Source organism: Hippocampus guttulatus, chromosome 23 (genome assembly GCF_054856545.1).
Source record: "Hippocampus guttulatus isolate MCC_2025c chromosome 23, RoL_Hgut_1.0, whole genome shotgun sequence".
Taxonomy (NCBI): Eukaryota; Metazoa; Chordata; class Actinopteri; order Syngnathiformes; family Syngnathidae; genus Hippocampus; species Hippocampus guttulatus.
The window spans coordinates 2787773-2811506 of NC_141283.1; the positions used below are offsets into that span (position 1 = coordinate 2787773).

Consider the following 23734-nt stretch of genomic DNA (forward strand, 5'->3'; position numbering starts at 1 on the left):
TCCGTTTGGGTGATTTGTATTTTATTGCATCTCAAAGGAGGACTCACATGCAGGTTAAGGAAAGGGGTGTGGGAGGAGGGGCTGCCAGGGAGAATGGACGCCATCCATTTAAAATCGTACTCCTTAACATCCCCAAATGACACAGGCTTCATCGGAACACTGAGCAAACATCTATCCGCATTGTCTGGTATGTAAATGTCATTGTCGCCTTTATTGTATTTTTGTTTCAACATGTAATTGCCACAATGGATTAAGATGCAGTCACTTTTTTTTTTTTTTTTTTTGGGGAAATAAACAACACACAGAACATCCAGCGTATACGTGAGTGCTTTACAGCGGGTCTTCCCAGTGAGCAAATGTACCGAAGGCAGTCAATCCAATCGCATGCACAAATGCTACCAACTTCTTATTTCATCCCTAGGCACTCCACACCAGCAGAGGGCGCCACATCAACCAGCCAGCAATGTTTTTGAAATCAATACTGCTTCTACAAAACATGACAGGTATGTTTTCTGACAGGTATGCTTCCCCCAACATTTGTAACTAAAATATATGGTATTTTGTCCCCAAAATAAAGAAAATAAGTTGAATCCATCATCAAAGTAGTTCAAAATGCATATGTCAATTTGAGTGCAAATTGATGCATGTTTCTATTGAATTCCCAAGATCACAAAAGTAAAAACAAAGCGTAGATAATGTCATATTTGCATGTTTTCGTGACCAAATGGGGAGTGTGGGTGGCGAAGCTTGACGTACTGAAGGTACAACCATCTCACACACACACACACACACACACATAAACACGCGTAGCTCAGTATTTGCTGGGATGACGAGGAGTGAGCTCAGTATTAGTTGGGATGATAAAGAAGTGGTGGGAGGGTTGGGGGGGGGCAGTGAAGTTACACACACCGAAACACAGTCCACAATGAAGAACACGGTCCTTGTTTGCGAGATGCATAAAGAAACCACCTTACCATTCCATTCAAGTCACCTTTGTCCAGAATAATTTGAAATATGCATTCATTTTTTTCCCTTTGTCTCCGCCCCCCTCCCCCCACCCGCCGTAATATATTAAGTAAAGTTTAACACTGATACACACACACGCACACACTCACACATAAAACGGTGTTCTGTATCTAGGGTTCACATTCACAGTTGTGCTACAACAGTACAATATGGGGTAGGAGGTGGAGCGCCGGGGTGTTTTCGAGGGGTTGCAGCCTCTGGTAAGGGGTGGGGGGGGCGCTGATGGTCGGAGGGCGTGACTGAAGGGCGGCAGTGGGGCAGTGCAGACATCCAGAGCGCCACACAATACCACCTGTAACGACACGTTAAAACACAGTTCGGTAATATTCAAGAGGCTTTTAAGATCGGGAATTAGTTTTGGAACCACGTCATGAAAAGCTTTGACACAACCACAAACAGCCACAGGGACAGGAAAATGTTTCAAGAAGAAAATATGCGCTGATTTTTTAAAAAAAAATTTTACAGTCCCTCCGACAGCGAAACCGAATGCCATTGTACCTTTTAGAAGGTCTGCGTGTCGGCCTACATGAAGTCCTTGATGTTAAGGTCATCCAGAGCGTTCCTCGGTGGGGGAGGCTTTCTGGGGCTCTGAGTCATTCCAGGGGACATCTGCGTACACACGCACACACGCCCCACTCGGAATCAACAATGCCGACAAAATGTACTCTTTGTGGGCAAATCTTGGAGCTAGGTTACCGGGGCGCCGGTAGCAGGGAAGCCCGGCCTAACCAAAGGCATCATGGGAGCTCCAACACCCGGTGCCCCAGGCTTTTCAACGAGACACACAGAACAGGAGACGCTAAGACACGAGTGTGACATTGAAATGGAGGCTGTGCTCAGAATCCTTCACTCAGTCGTCATTTTTCTATAGCGGGCTCGGGTTGTGGGATTTCTCTCGGCTCTCCTATATTTCCGTGTGGCAGAACACAAATAACTTGCAGTGACGTGAACGATACTAGCGTGACTGTATATCGTCGCTGTCTGGCGTAATCTTCGTCGCTATAACAAATGACAAGGGGACAGACTTTCAATAAACAAACAAACTAACAGTGTATTCATTGTGAGAGGAAAAAACAGGAAACAAACCATATTTGGGCAATCAAGGTTTTGAGCAACTTATTTCGAACAGCAATAATAAATGGCAAACGGCAAATATCGTCGCTCGTGAGTGATTCCGAACACAGCCTGACTGCGTGTGACAACAAAAAGGGGGGGTTGAGGGTAATCGGCGTCCGACACTTTCCAATAATGTTCGCCATTTATTTATTTATTTGTTGATTTTGGGGGACATTGCTGGACCGGACTGGTGCTCTTACCATTCCGTAGCCTGTGTGAGTCCCCATAAATGGCTAAAGGTGTAAAGGGGGAGGGAGAGGAGGCGGAGTTGGGGTCACTTTCATGTAAGACAACAATGAGAGACGCACAGCAACGAAAAGCGACACACAACACAAACTATAACACCAGTGCTTTACACATGTTCGCATCCAAGCGTTAACTTGCCAGCATGCGAGTGAAGTCGGGGGCTGTTTATGGGAAGCTGTTTCAGGATTTGTTCCACAGCCTTGATACCCGTTTTAAGGTCCAAGCACAAGTATACTCTTTGTCCTCATAAATAAGACAATTCAGTACACTTGTAGAACCTCTAAAGTGCCCCCTCCCAGCCCCCAATTACTGTTTTGATATTCTTGCATGTTCGTCAGGCAACTTTGGCATACTAATAGGGCAAGTACACGTAGTAATAGTAGTACCAGTAGTGCTGCCAAACAATTAAAATATTTAATCGCGCTTAAATGTATAAATGTCATAGTTAATTCATAATTAATCACATTTTTATCTATTTTAACTTTCCTCTGATTTCTTTTTGTCCTGTTTTTTCCTCCATTTTAATGCTCTCATCAACGTGGACTCGTGGATCTGTTTTCTTTGTGCAAAATGCAAAGATTTACTGAAACAACAATTTTGGTTTGCAATTTTCCGTTGGAGCAGTTATTCAAACTTGGAGCACATTTTATTATTTTAGAGCAACGTAACATCTGCTGTTACGTGGCACCACCTTAATCTCGCGATTAAAAAAAAAAAAAGAATCCTGTTCAAATTTATTTAAATTAATGTCGATAACGCGTTCAATGGACAGCACTAGTTACGAGTGAAGCAATTTTTTTTCCCCATCATGTCCCCCACCATCTTACACAAAGATGAAACGCAAATGCAGATGAAAGCAATGCGGCTCGGTCCTACCATGCGGCTCCGCTCCATGCTCACACGTAAGACACAGACAACATTTACCATGGGGGCACCCCAGCTGGGGGGAGCTACCTGAGGGGCCGCTGGGGATCCCATCGTCAGATCTGATTCGGCAGGAATAGAACGAGAGACACAACAAGGCACTTACTGCAAAATGACTTTTCTTCTTAAACTCACCACAACCTTGATGTATAAATTTGCCGTGACTCAAAAAGGACGACTTACTACTCGCCACGTTAGCCATGGAGGTGTCAACATCGCCCGCCTGGGGGGTCAAGGTGGGCTTCATTACATCCCCTAAGCCACCAAGTGCTATGAGGAGGGGGGGGGGGGGGTTGAGGGAGGATTGCAGGGGGAAGTTTGTGGGTGGATGGGAGAGGGAGACATTAGGCGGTCTTGCAACACACAAGCTTACTACAGCACAGTACGATTCTACTGTTGCCATGACAACGGAGGGAGGGGAGCATTCAAGGCAAATTGAAGTGACACCTGTTTAAATGGGACATGTGGATGCTTCCAGCTAACCAAAAAAAAACTACATTTACCTTCTCAATAAATTAGATGATTGAAATATTTTCAGTGTGTCATATGCACATTTCAACATGTCAGAGGGAAGGGAAGGCGCACTCCACTCATGGTCGGTGTAATTTGTGTGTAATCGTTTCAGTGGTCGTGTGTAAAATTGAGTCTGTTGCGTGGCTAATCGTGTATCTGGATGCATGCGTGTTCATGCAATATCATGTCTGTTTCATTTTGTGTGCGTCTGTTTGTGTACAGCGGAGAGCCCGGCGCAGCGCTCACGCACTGCAATGCAGCACTTGCACCGCTGCGCGTCAAAAGAAGCAAGGATGGGGGGGGGGAACTCACCGAGTCAAATGGCAGGAAGCAAGCAATGAGCCAGCCCAAGAGCCACAAGCGGGAGAGACGACGCAGGGGGCAAGAGAACAAAAATGAGAGCCAGCAAAGGAGCGTCAAAAGTAAGAAAAACACAAAGATGCCAAAGTCCAGAACAGCACAACTCTGGTGGTGATTAAAGAAGGGGGGGGATTGAACAAACTCAAAGCTGCACACTTTTAGTTGTCACGTTTTGCTGTTTGGTTCCCGTTGTATTTTTTTGTTTTCATTACCGATACCACTTTTGACCTACTACTACCTTAAGATGAAGAACACAATTAGTCTACTTTTACCTGATATGAGTTCTGCTCCGGGAGTGGCGGCAGCGGCCGCCGCGGCATCGCCTCCTCCGGCTCCAGTGGACTCTGTCGGGTCAACCCAACAGAGCCATGCAAAACATCATATCCATTGCAGCGTGAAGGAAGAAGAAGATACAGTCAGCCTGGGAGCCTCACGCTGCTAATGCCAAAACATGAGGAGAGTTAGACAGGGCAGATGGTGATATACAGTACATCCAAAATTACTCTTCAAATATGCGATAAACGTGATTCATTGACATCCAACACACCAGACGGCTTCCAAATACCTTCCTTCACACACATCTAAACACATTTGCGGTGTTCGCTTGTATATTTTTTGCAGATTTTGCATTTGAAACGTACAGCCCATTATTTGCTGGAGAAAAAAAAAGCTGTTTTTGTGCACACTCCAAAGCGCTGGTTCCACCAAAACTTCTGCGATAGTCAGGGAACGATGTATTGGGGAATGGAAAAAAAAAACTTTTTAACACGTTTGTCACGTTCATTATGTGAGGCTACCCACCACAAAATAGGCTCATGATGTCTTTGCTGTCAGTTTTGGGTGGGGGTGCGGAAGAATGGATGGGTGGGATGGCTGAGGAGTTGAATAAATCCGCTGGGGGGAGGGAGGGAGGGATGAATGGAGTGACATTTCTCATGATACAATAAACCTTGATGCACACAAGTTGCGTGTTTCCTCAAACGGTGGGCCGCTCGAACTGCCCCTCCCCACTTGAGGAAACGCTATTTATGTAGCATGCAGAACATGCTAAAGAAGAAAGCGGAATCCCCCCCCCCCCCCCCCGCCCTAAAAATGTCATTTTATCTTTTCAAGGCCGTCACGTGACACGTTGAAGCAGGAAGTGAGAGCACACCAAAGGAAGGGGGGTACCTGCTGTGAACAAGTCAACTGTGAGCGTGGCCTCTGCTTGGGTATCTGACGTCGGGGCAAAGAAGGCTACAAACACGGCCCAGATGCTCAATCGTGACAGCAGGCAAGTACAGTACGAGAGTCCTTGCATTCAATGTGAAGTGATTCGGGCAGTGGCGGGCGGTACATTTGGCAACCTGACCTTCTAACTTGACCTAGAGTAGAAACTATCGATAATTGACCATAAGCAACCAATCAGAAGACAGAAGAATGCTGATATTCTTGAGCGTTCTGGCGCTGTGAGGAAATCTCAACTCTGATTGGCTCGAAAGACGTTTCAGTTACATCAGCCAGCATGTGGCGCACCTCCATTTTCAGGTTTGCTCAGACCGCCCGGCACTGGATTCAGGCAACAAAATGCATTTGAAGAGCAGAGTAGCGTGGGCACGCATCCGACATTTTACCACTGAAAAGGTCGGTCGTAGGGTGGGTGTCGGGAGCTACGGTCGCCGCGGCGACGGCGGTGCTGGATGCAGAAGTGAAGACAGATGACGGGGAGGCGGGGGCCACCACGGAGCTAAAACATGACTTTTCCACATCAAAAAGGTCTAGACCCGAAGACGCTGTGGCAGCAGTGCTCCCGTCCGAAAGAGCGAAGGGGTCTTGTAAGAAGTGATGGGGGGGTGACATGTGGAGGAAGTGATGTTAGAAGTTAACAAAACTGAAAATGAAATTTTGCTGTGGTCATGAAAGCTGAGATGGAGGATCGAGGAATGCTGCATTCAAGAAAACTTGGATAGTTGAACATGTAATCAATGACCCTGACACCCTGACCTTCTTAAATTATTTGCTCAAAAATCATACGGAAGAAAAAGCATTTTCATTTACCGCTGTACTTACTGTTTTTCATCTGATGGCCTTATATTCATTGCCTATTTATTTTACTGTATTTATGACTTAATCCCGATGTTAGCGTAGGTTAGCGATAGATTACTCCGCCTTCCAATTTGCGGACAAAAATGTAATTACGTCACCATAGGAATGTCGTTGTAACCCAAGAATCCACGAGAGATAGATACTGTTGGTGTTCCGCAAAGCCCTATCCTAGGTCCACATGTTTTTACTTTATACTCTGCGGAGCTCTTCAAGCCCCGAACCAGCTCCCAATAATTTGAATTCTAGGAATCATTTGTTTGATTGCCTGACGATTCCTCATCGAAAAAACAAACGAGTACCACTACTGGTAAGGCTGCTCGTGTTATGACGAAAACAAAAGCAGTGCTTTGTCGCCATCTTGTCACAATTCTAAACAGATGTTCACTATTTGCAGTCGGGCTCGGCCCTTATACTCCACAAATAGCAGTTGAACGCTTAAAATTAAAATGGATCTGTAAACGGAGTCATGGTAAATGACGTTCGACTTTCCCACTTTCCTTGAATGCAGCTGAGCAGCCCCCACACGCCCCATCATGTTGTCACTTGTGGGCTAACAGTCAAAGGTGGCGTCTGTTTCACTTGACGGGCCGTCATTACCTTCACACCTGAAAAAGTATCTCTTAACACGTCGACGGAGCGGCCACCTGCCCGTATCCTTTTGTTCCAAAGAAGTGTGAAGACGATTGCTTAAACGAGAGCAGGAAGTCCTTTGTTTTCTGTCTCCGTGGCAACAAGCAGCACAGATGGGAGCGTTGTTGACTTGAGCTGGCCTTTCTTTCTCCATCTTACCAACCAGCTTGGAAACAGTTTGACAGATTACGACCTTCCGCAGAGCAAGGTCGTAATCATGATTCAAACCCAGACCATCGCATATGTGGGGCAGATGTGCGAGCCACTTACCCACAGATGCACTTTATAACATAAATAAGGCCTGACTGATTCATTTTTTTTAAACGAATGGGTTCGTGGAATTTTATTCTGCCAAATATCCGAATCGGCATCGACCTCCAAAAATCCATATCGATCGGGCCCCAAACATAACAAAGAGTCACCCACCAGCTCCGGCTGCAGCTCCTGCGGCGGCTCCGCCCTCAGCTACCGGGGCAGAGGCCTCGGCGGCGGCGGCGGTGGCAGGTGTGGCGAAGGCATCTGAGGTTTTACCGCACAAAAACCCCGGCGGACGGGAAGAAGAGGGAAAAGAAAATGAGATGCCGAAGAAGGAAAGACACCGCAGCTTCTGGCGTGGGACACAAAGGTGGACGGACGAATGGGAGCACAGACGAGGAGGCATTCTAACGTACGCGGTGATGCCACGGGGCAAGCGTTTGATAGACAAGACGGGCTTTTCTCAAACGCGGCGAAAAGCAAGTCGATCAAACTGAAGTGTCGATGAAAAAGTCGTTTGAACGTTTGGTACATATCCTTGGATATCTGCGTTTCAGATCGAAGGACGAGTATGCTCTTTGTGTTCACTCGTCCCAATGACGGCATCAAGTAGTGGAAGGCAGATGTGGAAAAAAAAAAAGAATTTGACTAGTGCGCTGAAATGTGTTCAGAGTGAGGACAAAGAGCACAACAGTACCTGGACCTTAAACTGTAGACAGGAAGCATGATGGAATAAATGCTCAAACGGCTTTCCAGCAGTGTCGAGAAGCCGATTGAGTCGGGCGGTTTGAACACATCAATGCGTTGCCACGGATCGATTGCTCGGCTTGTTGCATTTGGAAACAAAGTGGAACTGCTCCAGGTTGAACAACACACGCCCCCGAAGTGGCTCGGCGCGCCATCTAGCCACCATCTAACTGGCGTCACCCCGAGACTTCAGCGTAACCTCACGTGATCGCAGTCAGGGCGTGAAAAGTGCACGGAAAGTGATCGCTTGTTGTGCGCCAACTGTCAAAATCTGTATCATTTTTTAAAGTCCACGTGTATGTATCATCGCTTTCAGGACTAAACTTCCAAAGGTCCAAATATAGACAATTTCATATTTTTCCGAAATCGATATTACTGGTCTATCCCCACGTCGTCTGTTATTCAGTGTTGAAAACAGCGAAAGGCTCACTCTGCGGGAGCTGTGCAGCATTATGTCGCCTCAAGATTGAATATCTGGAATTTTTGTTTCGTTTTTTTTTTTTTTTTTTTTTTAGACAATGAGTGAAATTGTTCCGTTGGAAAACATTTGAGTCGACTTGTTTAGTTGAAAATAGATTGTTGTAATACGTCGCTGCCGAAGAACATCTCCTGCTGAATCTTCCTGTTCTTTTCCTGCTCTTTGGTGCAGCTTGTGGCAATTGTTGAGTTAACTTGTTTCACTTTGTTTTGTTTTTGTTTTGTTTTTTTTATAACGAACTAGCATCCGGGGACAGATCATCTCCAACCTGAGTGGTTCCACTGTGATAGCAAAGCTCATGTAGCTATAATTTTTTTTTTTTTTAGATTACAGCCTGTTTTGGCACTTGAAACAGGGGCTGTAATTGAAATATATCCGTGCATGCGGCTTAGTGTGGCATCACATCATCAGGCGGGTTCTGGGTGGGGTTTGAGCTTCCCAGAGAAGGATGCGAGGTAGACAACCCCGCTCCCTGGGAGCCCACTAACCTCCTAACAGATCCATATTGGTGGCGCCAGGGGAGGTGGCGGCCGCTGTGCTAGTGGGAGGAGCTAGAGGGACTCCAGCTTCTGGTGCCGCGGAGGCGGAGGCGGCGGCGGCGGCGGCAGGGGAGGAGGCGGCGGGCTCCGCTGCCAGGGTGGGCTCGGCTAGCAAGGAATCGCCCATTTCTGAGGAAAGGGGTGAGGGGGTTGTGCGCGGGGTTAAGGGTGCAGGGGTTTGCAGACCCCGCCCCCCCCCCCAATAAAGTAAGCCCAACCCACATTGAGGGGGTAGAAAAATGAAAATGAAGCCCAATTAAAGTAAAATTCCAGTCAACAAATTTCCAACGAAAAACAAATTGGCCCCCAAATTCAGACAATGGAGGATGTGGAGGGAGAGGGAAGAGAGAGAGACAAGAAGACCACTGAGACTAAGAGAGATCTTAGGGGAGATAAACAAAGAGGTCAGCAAGACACATCGAGAGTCGAACAGGATCCAGAACACACCCAAACACTGTCTGAACATTTAAACTCAACATATAGACAAAAAAAAGGCAGGATTCTCAGGCACAACTGCGCCCACGTACTTCATCTGGAGAGTTTCAGAGTTTCAAAAAAAAGCTATCATCATCTCCAGAAATGGCGATGAGTAAAATGTGTGCGGTTTGCTACAGACAGACATCTGCTCGTCAGCGGAAGTCGGCTAGAACAAGTGGATGGAAAAATGCTGACATCATCAAAGGCCAAAACTCTGGCCCTTGGAGGACAAATTTGAAATGTGAGTGGTTGAAAAATAAAAATAAAAAATAGCCCTGTCGGGAATATCTCTAGGCAGATGAGATTGGCATGGCAACACAGAGAGGCTGCAACCCGACGCATTGCAGCCAAGAGAAAAATATGAAATTTATAGAATAGACTACTGGGAATAAATCGTGTTGCTTCCAATTTGTGTTTGGGCCAGCGGGGAAGGCCTTGGCGGCTCACCGCCGGACTTGGAAAAACACGGCGGCACCAGAAAAGCACTCACCTGATCCGAGAAGGTCTGTGAAAAGAGCGACACAAGATGTCGTTCATTAGCCATTTGATGATCTGCCATCCTTTCAATTCAATCTCATATTTCTTTTGTTTGTTTGTTTTTTTGCAGTGGTTTGGAGAATAGCGGATGTGTGGGGGTCTTACCTCCCCAGGACGTGGGACCGACAGAGGCTGCTGGGGGCCCAGAGGAGGACAGAGGATCCAGGTCTAACAAGGAACTGAATAAAAGGTAGAATCCGTGAGCGAACGGTTCATCGTTTGATCTTTAAAGCTAATTTTTTTTTGTGTGTGTGTATGCAGAAAGCTCTGAAATGATGCTTCGAGTTAAAAAAATAAATAAATAAAAAAGTTCGGTTAAAAAAAAAAAAATCCAAATAATTTGAGGGCAAGGACGCAAATTATGAATTGCAATGAAGCCGGTACGTACTCTTCCGCTGGCTCGGGTGCAGCCGGAGCGGCGGCGGCGGCGGCTGAGCTCTCCCCAGGCGGGGGCTGCAGCGCGGGGACCGCGTTTGAGGATTTGGCCGGAGTGGAAGTTGGCGACACGTTGTTTGTGGGAGAACCCTGCAAGGGGCGCGCGCGCACAAATCACGCTTTGCGGTCGGACACGAGGCGGAAGCAAAAGGAGAAACCAGTCGAAATGTGACGCTTACCTTAGTCGGAGACCTGAAAGAATTGAATGAAAAAGGGAGAATCGTCATTGAACGCCGTGTGAGGGTGGAAAAAGAAGATATGGAATAAGTGCTTGAATTAAAAACCAACTTAAAAAAAAATGACGGCATAATGTCATCATATGAAGGATTCATCCCAAATGCAACACATAACATCGTACAGATTTTCTGTAACGATGTCACTTCTTCCGTTTTGTGCGAAAATAGCAAATGATTCATCCCGGGAAGAAACCTCTTCATATGATGCGGCCTGGTCTCATGAGAATTTAGGAGGATGGTGGCATTTTATACATCATACCAAAAAGTCTCCAATAATTCACACAGAATGCTAATTGTAACTACATTTTGAATTCTTCAACCCATCTTAATATTCACCTCACCACAAATTGACACACCCCCCCCTCTCATATTTGTGTCATTGAAAAGAAAATCTTTGTATGGTTTTCAACTAAATTCTTGCCAGACCGCATTGCATTATGATTCATATTGCAGGTCCGCGTGAATCGACGCACTCTCGGTTAGCGTATGCATCGCATGTATTCAAACCAACACACACACACACTTGCTAGATGAACTAAAAGGGTACTAAACTCGATATCTATTCCCAGAGGATTGGCTCCCATGTGAATAGCGTGACAGATTAGCTGGCTGAGATGTTATTCACTTAAAAAAAAAAAAAGAACAGGAAAAACACAAAACAGTGTAACATTCAAAGAGCTTGGTGGCTAACACGCCAACACGCAGTATATGCTCACCCTTCACTGGTGATCCCAAATGAATGGGAAAAAAGGGGGATAAAAGACAGGAAGGGTTAAAGGAAATGATTGAAATACACCACTGGGCTAACATTTACCATTCAAGATCAACCCTCATTGATTCATTCATAGGTGGCCATTTTGTTTTGGTTGGGGGGGGGGGGGGGGGGGGTTCAAAACATAGCCTAAAGTATGATTAAATAAAGGGCTGTTTAAAAAAAATGTAAACCGACTTTTATCCCAATTTATGTCATCAAAAAGTGTTTTATCGTAATCACCACCACGTCACCAATTTTAAATGCAATGTTTTTTGAGTCTCTGAATTTGACATTTTAATGATAAAATAATTCCATCACTAAAGTTTAATTTCAAAAAAAAAAAAAAAAAGAAGAAGAAGAAGAAGATATGAATGACTTTATTTACCCCTTCTTGCCACCCTTTACATCCTCCAGGCCATTCATGTGCGTTTCCAGAGACTCCAGGATGCTGCTGGGAGCCTGACACACAATAACAGCAATCACCAACACGTAAAAAATAAAAATAATCATAAGTAAATCAATAAACTGTTCTTGCATTTGATACCTGGGCCTTCAGGTGGGACTTAAGCAAATTAATCCAACTGTTTATTACCAGCGCTGTCAACATCACAAGTATAAGAACCACAAATAGTGTCGAGTAAAATGCAAAAGAGGAGAAGAGCATGTAACAGTGCCAGACGCCTGATCCAGATGGAGCGGTTCCGAATCAATTTTTTTACCAAGAGAAAGTCATATTTTTAAAATAAAAAGCTCATTTTCACCTCATCATCTTCCAAATCTGCTGAGATACGGATTTCTTAATGCATCAATGTGTGCAGATCGCTACAGACGGTTTTTGCTGACCAAAGTTCCTTCCAACAAATGTCGCTCTGACTAACCAGAGGATGGAAAAATGTGTACATCAAAAAGTGCGCTGGACCCTGTGAGGGCAAATTTGCAATCGGACTGGTGAAACAAAATGGCCCCATCGCTGTTATTGTTTCAGTTGCATGGCCCAGCACGACTGATTCTGAAGGCCCTGGGAAGATTAGGTTGACATAGCAACACAGAAGGCCGAATCCGATTGGACAAACAAAAAAAAAATCCTACATTGAAACACACTATTGAAAACAGTGCAGTCAAAAGAAACACCACGAAAAGTAGAAATATGACGAGTACAAATCAAAAGCGCATGTCGAGCGCGCGTGTCAAATGGGATTAGGCTCAGCATGCCGACATTCCATCCTGCAAGCAGGCACTCGGCTGTTGCTACGGTTACCGGCTCCTCCTCCGGAGGTTTAAACGGACAGTCGTCATCCGAGTCTGCCAGGTCCACCACCACGCTGGGGTGGAGACACTGGGAAGGTGTGTGGGAAAGGTGGGGCAGGGGGGGGGAGGGCACGGTGGTGGGTCAGATGGGGCGTGCGCGCGTGCTCGGGTGCAGTTTGCAATGACTTACGTAGTTGATGTCGGGGATATCGTTTTTGTCAACTCCGACGGTCTGAAGAGAGAAAAAGTTGTATTGGGAAACATCTGACTTATTCCCAAGACAATCATCACAAACTAGTGAACCACACAACTACTGTAGGTGACCTAGTAAGCTACTGTAATATGAGTCATTTGTCGCAGAGGATAAAGAATATATTCCGGTGAGTATCTTCAGGGTCGATGCGTCGCAAATCAGCCTGTCCATGGCGTGTTGGCAAATACCTCTGCTAACTTCATGAACTCCCCGATCTTTGTCACCCGGGTCAGGAACCTCTTGTAGATCTCCAACGCTTCCTTACAGTCACTCTTTTTCATCTTGAAATATTTCTCTGCATTCAAAAAAAAAAAATAGGTAATTCACAATCGGCACAGAATATATTTGATGGAGATTCTTGAAGGATGTAGCGGCTGTATAAAAACAAAAAAACAAAACAAAGTTAGAGATGTAAAAATAAAGTTGTGACAGGAAACGCTGTTTTGAACGTGTATCACGCCTGAGGTTGTATGTAGTATACTTCATTCATTTAGTTATTGTTTAAAAAACATCATTAAAATATATATTTTAAATAATTTAGCTCATTAAATATTTTTGTAAATAATCAAATCAAATTAAACAATTCTAAATATTTAACTTTTTATTAAATGCAAAATTTAATATTTATAGATAAAAGAATAATAACAGTAATGAATCATTTTACAATGCTGATTATTGTTTCATTTGAATAAATATTTACGATTGATTTATTGCATATAATAAAATATATTTTACATTTTTTAAAACAATTTTTATACATACAATTGTTTTGAATGAATGTTTTGAATTAGAAAACAAAACAATTTGAATGAGTGATTTACTTGTATTTAAACATTTTTTATAGAAAAATAATTTATATAAAATGTGTTCATTTACATTGAGTTATTTTATTCAGGTACTTCTCGTGAATTTAAAATTCGTTGCCCCTGCCTGCTTTGGAGGCGCCACTCCAACTGACCTAACATGTTGATGATGCCGTCATTGTAGGACGCGAAGAGCTTCACCAAATCCTTGAAGAGCAGCAAGAATGCTGCGTTGATGATGCCGTTGTTCAGCTCCTTGGGATGAACCTGCAAAGTAACCAGGTAAGACATTTTATCCATCCATCCGTTTCCAACACCGCTTATGCTGAAGAGGGTCGCGGATAGTAAAGAGAAACGAACATTCACACCCGCACCGTCATTGACATTTATGAGGTAATAATTAACCGTGAGATTAAGGGGTGGCGACTCACGTCAAACTCCAGAAGCGTGTCGATCTGAGTCTGCAGGACGGGCATGCCCTTCAAGAGCTTCTCTGTGGTCATGGTCCTCATCACGCCCTCGGCACTGGTTGGCAAAGCAAACATCAAATCAAGTGACGTTGCGACGATCGCGACTGCCGGTCGGCGGCGCCGTTGGCGTACCCCTTCTTGACCCGAGTGAAGTCGAAAGCCATCTGGCGGTAGGCGAAGGCTTTCTCGTTCAGGTAGCGGCCGTACCGTCTGATGAATGTCGACATGTCGTAGCCTTCAAAAGAGAAGTGACTTTAGAGCAACACGGGGAGAGAGAGCAGTCATTTTATTTTTGACCATGGCTACTTTAGAGCGCCTTGTTGTTGGCCGTGAGTGCTTTTCACTGTAGTTCCAACAATTTTACCATGAGAGCCAGTTTTGTCGATGAAGTTGCTGAGGTTGAACAGCGAAGTCCTGGAGGCCAAGTACTGGATAAATCTCTGCAAGGGGAAAAAATCATGTTTTGTTGTTGTTGTTGTTTTAAACAAAGTGGAAGAAGCACAGGGACGCAAAGGGCTCTGCACATACTTCATTGCCGTGCACGCACATGTGGTGGGTGGTGACGAGGGCCTTGAAGACCACCACCCAGCTGGCGTTGGTGGCCCGCTCGAAAAGCGTGTCGGCCATCTGGGGGATGTTCACGTTGGTGGTGTTGGTGGCCGACACCAGGTCTGCAAAGGCAAAGGGATTGACCAACACGATACCCCCAAAACTCCTTCAACGGTCACGAAAATCACAACTGATGTGACTTTTGACAGTGTCGTTAAAGCCAGACCTTAACGTCATCTCATTATCGGTAAATTGTGCAAAAGTACCAAACTGTGTCCGGTGAGTGTCCCGAAGGCTGTGACATTGACGTCAGCGAAAAGGCGAGCGTCAAGTATTGGCAGGCGGCTTCATTAATGGAAGCGGACGAAGGCTGTTAACACTGAGCAGGCCTTGGCCTTGCCGAAAATAGACTCGCCCACTCTGTTGCGGACAAGCGGCACGGTCGAGAACCTGGACGAGCCCCACGTGGCTTTGCTCCATTCGCCGCTGTTGACATGACTGTACGTGCAACATGACTGACAGTTGCCACCCGGAGTCTGTTCAAGCGCAACCAACGGCTCCTTATGTAATATCACACGAGTGTTTATTCGACACCCTGCGCTTGCAGCAAGCACTGCTTCATCGCTCATACGCCGCCGGTCACCTCATATGATCGTTATTTGAATGAAGATAGCCACACCTGTAGTAAACAAACCCGGATAATAATCATGCTAATGAGGATTGACTGAGCTAAATAAAGACTCTTACGGTAATCCACTCGTTCTAAGAATGACCTGTGAGCTCTCCTGTTGGCTACTTTAACTCATTCAGTACCAGCCAATTCTGGACCAAGTCTGAAAAGACGTTTAAAAACGTCTTTGGGAGTGAATGAGTTAATGGGTTATGCCAACATGCTCCATTGAGAAATCAATACAAGAGACGGAGAACCAAAAAAAGATCACGACTAGTCCTGGGAAATGGATGCGACTTGATCTAGCGCGTGTGTTAAAGCATACACGTAACTAAATGTTTGCACCATAAGAATATGTCAACTCAAAGCCTCCAGTGGCTTAAATATATCCCACCCGGTCGTCACAGGGCTTTTCAATGCCACTACAATGAGGCGTTCTAAAGCCGTCACGCAAAGTATCCGTCCACATTCTTGCTTTTAAGTCTGGCTTTTGGGGGGGGGGGGGACATTTTCCCCACCTCGCTCGCCCTTGTTTTTCTGCGTGCGCACTCGCAGCTTACAACGAGGCGCTCTAAAGCGCCCACGCCAGCTGACTGTCTGAGGGGACGATGATTTTTGTGGTGTCGTCACTGGCTAATTACGCTTTGCAATTGCGTCACATGAATGCCGATGTATACAAAGGCACAAGTTTTTATATAGCCCCCCTTCTCCAAAGAAAAACAAAAATTAAACAAACCTGAAATAGTGAAAATTGGTTCAACGATACGTCCCCACGATTCAGTTTCAGTTTTCCGAGTCTTTGCACGTTTCCGGCAATTATCTTTAAATGTGTAGACTGTATTGCGAAACAAGTCTCCGAATCTGCTTTACGTCTCTAAAACTGATATTAGAATCACCGTGTGGGTGTCGCCATGGCAACAAGTGATCCTGCAGAATTTTTATTAGCAAGATAGCATCATCAAGTCAGCGCAAAGAGGCTGGCTATGACATTAAAGGTACCATACGGAAATTGTGTCCTCAACGTAGTACAAGTGCAGTCGTTCCCAAGAGGCCAAGACACCTATTCAGCATTAGAGAAATGTCACGGACACACCATCAAGCAAAATAATTTCACCAAAAATATGACTACTGAAATAATGTTGTCTCACTTTATTCACAAATGTACATAGTGCGCCATCTAGAGCTTTTTTTAATTAAGCTAGTATACTCTGCAGTGTTTCTTTTAACACAATATATATATATATATTTTTTTTTTATAAGGCATGCTTTATTTTTAACATGGCCACGGGTTTGTTTATAGCCTCGGCCGTTGAGTCGGCTGACCTTGCGCAGCCTCGTGTTCTCGACGAATGCCTCCTGGTGCCTCATTTGAACCACAGCCGTGGCGCCTAATTTGGTGTCCCGGAGGACAATTTACAGCAAGGTTGATGTTAAATACTGATTCCAAATTGCTCAAGATGAAGTCTGTGGCCCCGTTGCATACCGTTATATATTGTATTTTTGTATTGTCATGCTCATTCCTGTAATTACGACGTGGTAGTATTCAGGAATGAATTTCGTCCAGGTCCCTTTTTGAAGGGCTCAGTTACCCAAATCGTTTTTATCAGTGGCAGTCGCATGTATTTCTAGTGACATGGGTGAGCAGAATGCGCGATTCGGCAATATCTGGGTTACAAACATCCTCCTGCCGGCATGCCAAAGAAGCACGCTGGCCTACATAGCGCAGCAGTCTCGCCTACAAATACACCACAGCACAGTCTTAAACCAGACTTTGTGTTGAGCCACATCTAATTGATCCCACAAGAGTCATCCAGTGTGCAAATGAGGTTTTGAGGCGAATACGAGCATAAACCACCAATCGTGTTATGTGATGATGATGATGATTGAGTCTGAGCCTGCCAATTCTGAGGGTCAGTTTGAAGATGAGGCAAGAAAAGCAATCTAACATTGTCGCCTTTTGCAGTGTAAATAATGCAGGGCAGTCATTGGCTGATGAGTGAATTATTCACAAGGGTAGCGGATCACAATGTAAGATGCGAGAGGACCAGTGGCGGTAAAGATCAGAGAGAAATAAAAAAACCAAATGTCTGGCTGGCTGACTCTCTCCATGTGTTGCAAAAGGGAATTGCCCAAATTCCCACTTTCCCCCAAACTTTTCAGTTTTCCCACAAAAAAAAAACTCACATTGAATGTATAGAAACATTTTTTTATATTTCATAACGTATTCAACCAATTACAACTATTCTCAAGTAAAAAAAAAAAAGGGGCTGAGATAATGTACTTGCACAAGTGTCCATTACAACTGGAAATTCGGCTGTGGTCAGAATTTACCAATCACATTCAAACTCATATTAAAAATGCCCCACATAAACGTCAGCTACTCGAGTAAGCCTTTCCTGGCGAACCACTTGGCCAATCCTTTCTGTGAAAACTACGATAGAAAGACACTTATTCCATCATTTAAAACGTTTAATAGTCAAATATGTTGGGGGCTGGAACAGAATAATGGCAGTTCAATTAATTGCAATGTGGGGTGGGGGGGGCAAAATGTAAACAGAGTTACGATCTTGGCCTCGCATCAAAGTCAATCAGTCAATTACTGTCGACGATTCTGGATACTGTGCAGACGACGCTACATGCTAACTGCTAACCCACCTGCATGCATGCAGCACTGAAGCCTTTTTTTTTTCATGACTACAATGATATGGCATGCGTGCGTTATAGTGTCACTCTATGCCCTTGGCCATTATACTTGCCAAATCATCCTTAGAGGTTAGGAGGATTTGCACGAGACCACTAACAGCAGCCCTGCATGCAGCAAAAAAAAAAAGGGCCTGCCTGCCTAAACGGGGGGATGGCAATACTTGTACTCACACTCCAGGTGCTTCTTCTTGGGCGCCATCACTTCGTGCGTGGTGGCCTTGCACACGGCCCTGGCCATGTCCGAACCAGTCAACTGATATTGGGCCGCAGCGATGCGGTCCGTGAGTGTCTGACCCGACATTTGGACGCTCTTCTCAGGAATACTTAAGGGGGTAAAAAAAAATAAAATTCGATCAATCTGTATCACCACCAGCAGCACGACAAACGGGCCTGTGACCTTCTCCCTGTATAATTAGAAGAGAATGTATCGGTGATTTACGTCATAGCAAACGGAGCTTTTTGTGGGGATGAAATGAGCTATTGCGGGGGTTGCACTTACGCGGATGCGAGCTTTTCAGCACTGTGGACAGCTCGGGAGCCACTCGGTTACGTAACGAGCCGCTCTTTTGCTCGCTCTTCAATCGAATCGTTCCAATCAACACGTACAATTTTTCCTTTTGGGGGTTAAAAAATCAACGCTCCATAAACCCGGTTCGGATTATTCCTTCCAGTCGTCCAAAATGTGCGGCGCTTTTCTGCGGCATCCAATGCGCAAAACGTGTGCGCAAAAAAAAAAAGAAAAATGGAGGAGGAGGAGGAGGAGCAAAGAAGCCGCGACGGAAATCCCTATTCTCTTTTCCTCTTTATTTATTCTCCTCAATCAGTTTGGCCCATCTAACTCTCCTCCCCACGCCAGAGGGAACTCAGACACGGGTGGGTGACACACCGACCAGCCCACGTCTCTTAAAGGGGGAGTAGGCACGAGTGTGGCCAGAAGCCAGCAGACGTCGACACTGTGTGCAGTTAAGGGCCAACAAATGACCGTGACATGGATTATGCTTGACTGAATCGAACCTGAGCATCGGATAGTGACGCTATTACCAATCAATATAAATCCCAAAATTAAATAGGATTTAGGTTTGTGCATATATTGCTTTGGTGCAGTGCACCAGGATACACAAATCATGTATGTGGCCACTATACTTGTAAATGATTTCTGTTAGCTGATTTAGCAAATGGGGATTCTGAGATTGGAAAGATTTTTTATTTTGATGAACTTGCAGCCTTACTCCGTGGTATGTTGTATGACATAGACCTCGAGAGTTATGTTTTAAATAGAATAGAAGTTAGTCGCCCAACACTGTTCAGGACATTTTGAAGATGGCCATCGCAGCTCGTGCTAATGCACAGTACTCACTCCCCCCACCCGCAATAACATCCAACTTCAACAAAGTGACAAAACACAAAGTATATAAGTATGTCGTAATTACGTTTTCACGGGTTTTTCCATCGAATGGTAATGAAGAAAAATAAAATGTATATGACTTCATGACGTCACTCTGGCATCGGCGTTCCTGTAATCCCCACCCTTAACACACCACCGCGTGGATCGAGAACGTCGTTAAATTAATTGTGTGCCGCACTTTTTTTCTCGTCCCAAGGTTCTTTGAATTTCAGAAATTGGTTTTCGTTTATTGCTTCATTTGTATGTCTAGCAAATTAACCCCGTGTGGTGCGTGTTTACCACAGGTTTCGCATTGCATGGCGTCACGTGACGTACCCCGTGAAAATGCTGTCCTACCGTCACTCGAAAACGTCCTTTAATTCTTGCCTTTTTTCATCAACTTCTTGCCTCGGCATATCAAATAAGGTGATATTAAAGGCACTGTTATTTTATGCGTGTGTCTTTTAATTATTACAGCTCGACGCCGGGGCTAAAAGCCGCGCCCAAACCGCATGACGTACCCGGAAGTTAAGCCACGTCGCCAAGACCAACCCATGCTGCTAACGACGAGGTTGAAAACAACATCAGTAAGTCTGACCGAAATCAATTCGACGACATTGCAAGTTTACAAACACTTGAACGTGTTCATAGCATCAGTTTGGCGTGTAGGTCTGTAGGAATTAAAATCGCGACTCTAAATAATGTGAGTCGGCGTTAGTGAGTTGGGCGTATCTTGCCATTTACACGAATTTATGGAGTTTGAACTTTGCCTTCTTGCACTCTTGACAGTTTTATTTCTCTGTCAGTATGGACATTGAAGCATATTTTAACTCGAACCCGATTACTTTATCATTAATACAGTCTTTACATAGTTTATTTTTCTTTCTTAACTCATCTACTAATAACCCATCTGTCGTTTGCCATTCTGTCGTTGAACTCAAAAGTTAGCCCTTTAATTTCGAACCTACTGCAACAGAGTATGCCTGTGCTTCCAAAAGTATTTCGGTTAAGTATGGAATCATGCTAGTCACAGACTAATCACAATGCTGGCTGACTGGTGTTTTGGTGGTGTTTGTTTCAGTAATGGCCCACTTGGAGCAAGTTTCCAAACTGTCTGAGGTGCACCCCAAGCCCCCTGGCTTGGTTTTGCATTACGGCACGGCTGGTTTCAGGACCAACGCCAGCCATCTGGATCACGTTATGTTCCGTATGGGCCTGCTGGCAGCTCTGCGAGCCAAACAAACCAAAGCCGCCATCGGAGTCATGGTTACTGCCTCCCACAACCCCGAGGTGCTCCTTGGTTAACCTCAATTAAAGTTGACACCTACCTCTGTCCTAACTTTCCGTTCGTCTCGCAGGAGGACAACGGGGTGAAGCTGATTGACCCCATGGGCGAGATGGTGACGCTCGCTTGGGAGGGCTACGCCACCCGGCTGGCCAATGCGGAGCAGCAGGAGTTGCTTTCGGTGCTGGAGGACATCCTGGAGAAAGAAGATATCGACAAGAGCCAGGGGGCCTTAGTGTTTGTGGGCAAAGACACCAGGTGCCCGATAACACTGGTCAACAGAAAAGAAAAAAAAAATACACGAGTGCCATGAAATCATCCACATGCACAAGAGCCCAACCCAAGTTAAAAATAGGGGAAACACTCATTGATTGCATTTCTCGAAAAATAAAGACACACATTAGTTGTATTCACAGAGGATGAAGAATATATGCCTATGATTAGTCCGTCTACATGTGTCACTACAGTACTATATTCATTTTTCCCTTGCTTCAATAGTAGTGACTGCACGACTATAAATGCTAAATGCTATTCGTTAGCCAATTGCGTGTTGCCGTACAGCTAGTAGACATTCAAAGCGATGTGGTTGTTTCAAATACACAAGTTGTAATTCTTTCTAATTTATTTCGTCAGGAGCAGCAGTGAAAGGCTGTCACAAGCAGTCCTGGATGGCGTGTCGTCATTGGGAGGACGCAGCAAAGGTTGGCGCCACTCGCCCGTACGGTGGAGTCTATATCGTGAGTTTGAAATCTCACCTCCTCACGTGCGTCTGTCCCAAAAAGACTATGGCTTGGTGACCACCCCGCAGCTTCACTACATGGTTTGCTGTTACAACACGCACGGGCAATATGGCGAGGCCACGGTGGAAGGATACTACAGGAAACTCTGCCAGGCGTTTATCGAGCTCACCAAAAATGTAAAGTAAAGTACAAAAAAGTCATCATAAAAATAAATACTCGAGCACTTAGTTACTGACCGCCTTTGTCTATGTGTGCAGACACCCAACCGTACTGACGACCAGAAGCACCTGACGGTGGACGGCGCCAATGGCATCGGCGCGCTGAAGCTGCGAGAGATGGAGCGTCACCTCAAGAGAGAGCTGCAGATTTCCCTCTTCAACGAAGGTCACGGAAAACTCAACCACCAGTGCGGGGCCGACTTTGTCAAAGTGCAGCAAACTCCACCCACAGGTGGGTTGTGTAGCCTTTTGGATTCGGTGCAGTCGTCAATAAGACTTCAGGAGATTTGATTGGCATTGTCACGGAATGTGCCAGAAGGGATTATTGTTCTATTTTTTTTATACATTCATTATAGTACTATTTTGATTGTATTTTTTTTCTTGTCTTATTCCTGTATCCTTGAAATGCATTGAATTACATGTTTACATGACAGTATTTCATATATGATATGCATTTTAATTCAGGTTTTTATGTTTTGCCACCTACTGTTTTTTTAAGTATGTTTTTGTCCTTTGATTAACGAATCTACTTAATTATATAAATTCACACTTAATTTATTTTTTTAGCATTGATAATTTTTTGTTAGTTCTGATTGGTTAATATCCTGTGTGTATTCGTGATCAAATATTCATATTTTAGATCTAAAATTATTTGACTTACATTTTTTGCATTGTTTTTAATTGACATTAAAATATGTTACGAATATGAGTAATTTCCTCTAACAGTGGTCAACACATTTTTGCAAATATAACTTTTTTTTTTTTAATATATAATCACAGATATTCAACTTTTGATTTTAACCGTGATTAACCTTAACATGTTTCGTCCGGTTTCCGTGGTAGGCGTCAAGGTCCAAAGCGGCGAGCGCTGCTGCTCATTTGACGGTGACGCCGACCGCATCGTTTATTACTACACCGACAGCGAGGACCGCTTCCACCTCCTAGACGGAGACAAGATAGCAACGCTCATTAGCATGTTCCTCAAAGAGCTCCTCATGCAGGTACGGATGAGAAAAGCATCAGCAAGTCAGTGCTCTCCGATGTTTTGTTTTTTCCAGCCCGGTGGTTTGGGACGGAGACTGATAACCGTTTTTTTCAGGCTCGCTTAAATTTAAAGATAGCGGTGGTGCAAACGGCCTACGCTAACGGCAGCTCCACGCGCTACCTGGAGGACACAATGAAGGTGAGCACACGTGTCACTACGCTCTCGCGAAGGAAACACTGGCGGGCTCTTGCGCGTTGCTTCAGGTGATTGTGAGGTGCACGAAGACGGGAGTGAAGCACCTCCATCACGCGGCGCAGGAGTTTGACACCAGCGTTTACTTTGAGGCTAACGGCCACGGGACGGTAAGCCACCTCGATGGACTCCAGTTGGATTGAGCTCATTTCTCCGTGTCTTGCTAACCAGAGCAGCAGCATCTACCGAGGTATGAAAGCAGTCACAATGATTAGTTGAAATGGTGTCTTCCCTGCACAGTATTAAAGACGGTCTTATATTTGAAACGCCATTGTGAAGCCCCCCCCCCCTCCCCCAAAAAAAGACAAAACAGCAGCATCTACTGAGGCATATAAACAGCCTCTCAGAGGATGTAGATGCTGATAAGTACAGATTTCGTTTTTATCATTTTCCTCTTTAAAAAACAAAACAGCAATATCCCTCGCCATCACACATTCAGTGACAGCGTGCGCATGTCCAGGTGTTGTTCAGCCGTGCGGCCGAGGAGAAGATCAGACAACTGGCCGAGGACGTCAGCACCGATGACACCAGGAAGAGAGCGGCCATTCTTCTGCGGCACATCATCAACGTCACCAACCAGGTACTTCTCTAATAATAGCAACGTAGTCATCTTAAGTCATGACCGCTTTTCCTCCCATAGGCGGTAGGTGACGCCATTTCTGACATGCTGCTGATCGAGGCGATCTTGGCCTTGAAGGGAATGACGGTGCAGCAGTGGGACGCCATCTACACCGACGTGCCCAACCGGCAACTGAAAGTCAAGGCAAGGCAAACATACGCCGTGCAGTTCATTGCTGATGGTCGACGAGAGTCAAT

At 45.1% G+C, this 23734-nt stretch overlaps 2 protein-coding genes across 13 annotated transcripts in view; one reads left to right on the forward strand and one right to left on the reverse strand.

The window, feature by feature from the left end:
- On the reverse strand, window positions 1-19388 carry LOC147185704 (clathrin coat assembly protein AP180-like). Of its 11 annotated transcripts, none has more exons than XM_086104011.1 (23): window positions 18554-19386; window positions 18226-18377; window positions 14661-14803; window positions 14497-14572; window positions 14265-14367; window positions 14094-14187; window positions 13818-13929; window positions 13048-13154; window positions 12797-12838; window positions 11744-11817; window positions 10548-10560; window positions 10322-10458; window positions 10039-10112; window positions 9887-9901; window positions 8869-9048; window positions 7327-7419; window positions 4458-4529; window positions 3496-3582; window positions 3313-3374; window positions 2343-2375; window positions 1723-1794; window positions 1525-1635; window positions 1-1318 (listed from the first exon to the last, which is right to left on the reverse strand). In XM_086104011.1, exons 2-22 carry the CDS (start codon window positions 18353-18355, stop codon window positions 1549-1551), a joined length of 1806 nt encoding a protein of 601 aa, XP_085960137.1. In that variant the 5' UTR covers window positions 18356-18377; window positions 18554-19386; the 3' UTR covers window positions 1-1318; window positions 1525-1548. The 11 variants fall into 11 exon arrangements, with proteins under 11 accessions (XP_085960137.1, XP_085960136.1, XP_085960138.1 ...); XM_086104010.1 differs by having other exon boundaries at window positions 18226-18458; window positions 18554-19382; XM_086104012.1 differs by having other exon boundaries at window positions 3496-3567; window positions 18226-18458; window positions 18554-19377.
- The window catches only part of LOC147185705 (phosphoacetylglucosamine mutase-like), an 11636-nt gene continuing 1757 nt past the window's right edge, over window positions 13856-23734 (forward strand). The window contains exons 1-12 of one of the 2 annotated variants that reach the window (XM_086104023.1): window positions 13856-13944; window positions 19916-20025; window positions 20520-20728; window positions 20797-20981; window positions 21357-21424; window positions 21506-21639; window positions 21721-21913; window positions 22525-22682; window positions 22781-22864; window positions 22930-23028; window positions 23379-23498; window positions 23559-23681. In XM_086104023.1, coding sequence (XP_085960149.1) covers window positions 20522-20728; window positions 20797-20981; window positions 21357-21424; window positions 21506-21639; window positions 21721-21913; window positions 22525-22682; window positions 22781-22864; window positions 22930-23028; window positions 23379-23498; window positions 23559-23681 — 1371 coding nt within the window. In that variant the 5' untranslated portion in view covers window positions 13856-13944; window positions 19916-20025; window positions 20520-20521. The remainder of the gene's footprint in view (window positions 13945-19915; window positions 20026-20519; window positions 20729-20796; window positions 20982-21356; window positions 21425-21505; window positions 21640-21720; window positions 21914-22524; window positions 22683-22780; window positions 22865-22929; window positions 23029-23378; window positions 23499-23558; window positions 23682-23734) is intronic. The other variant, XM_086104022.1, reaches the window with a different exon arrangement.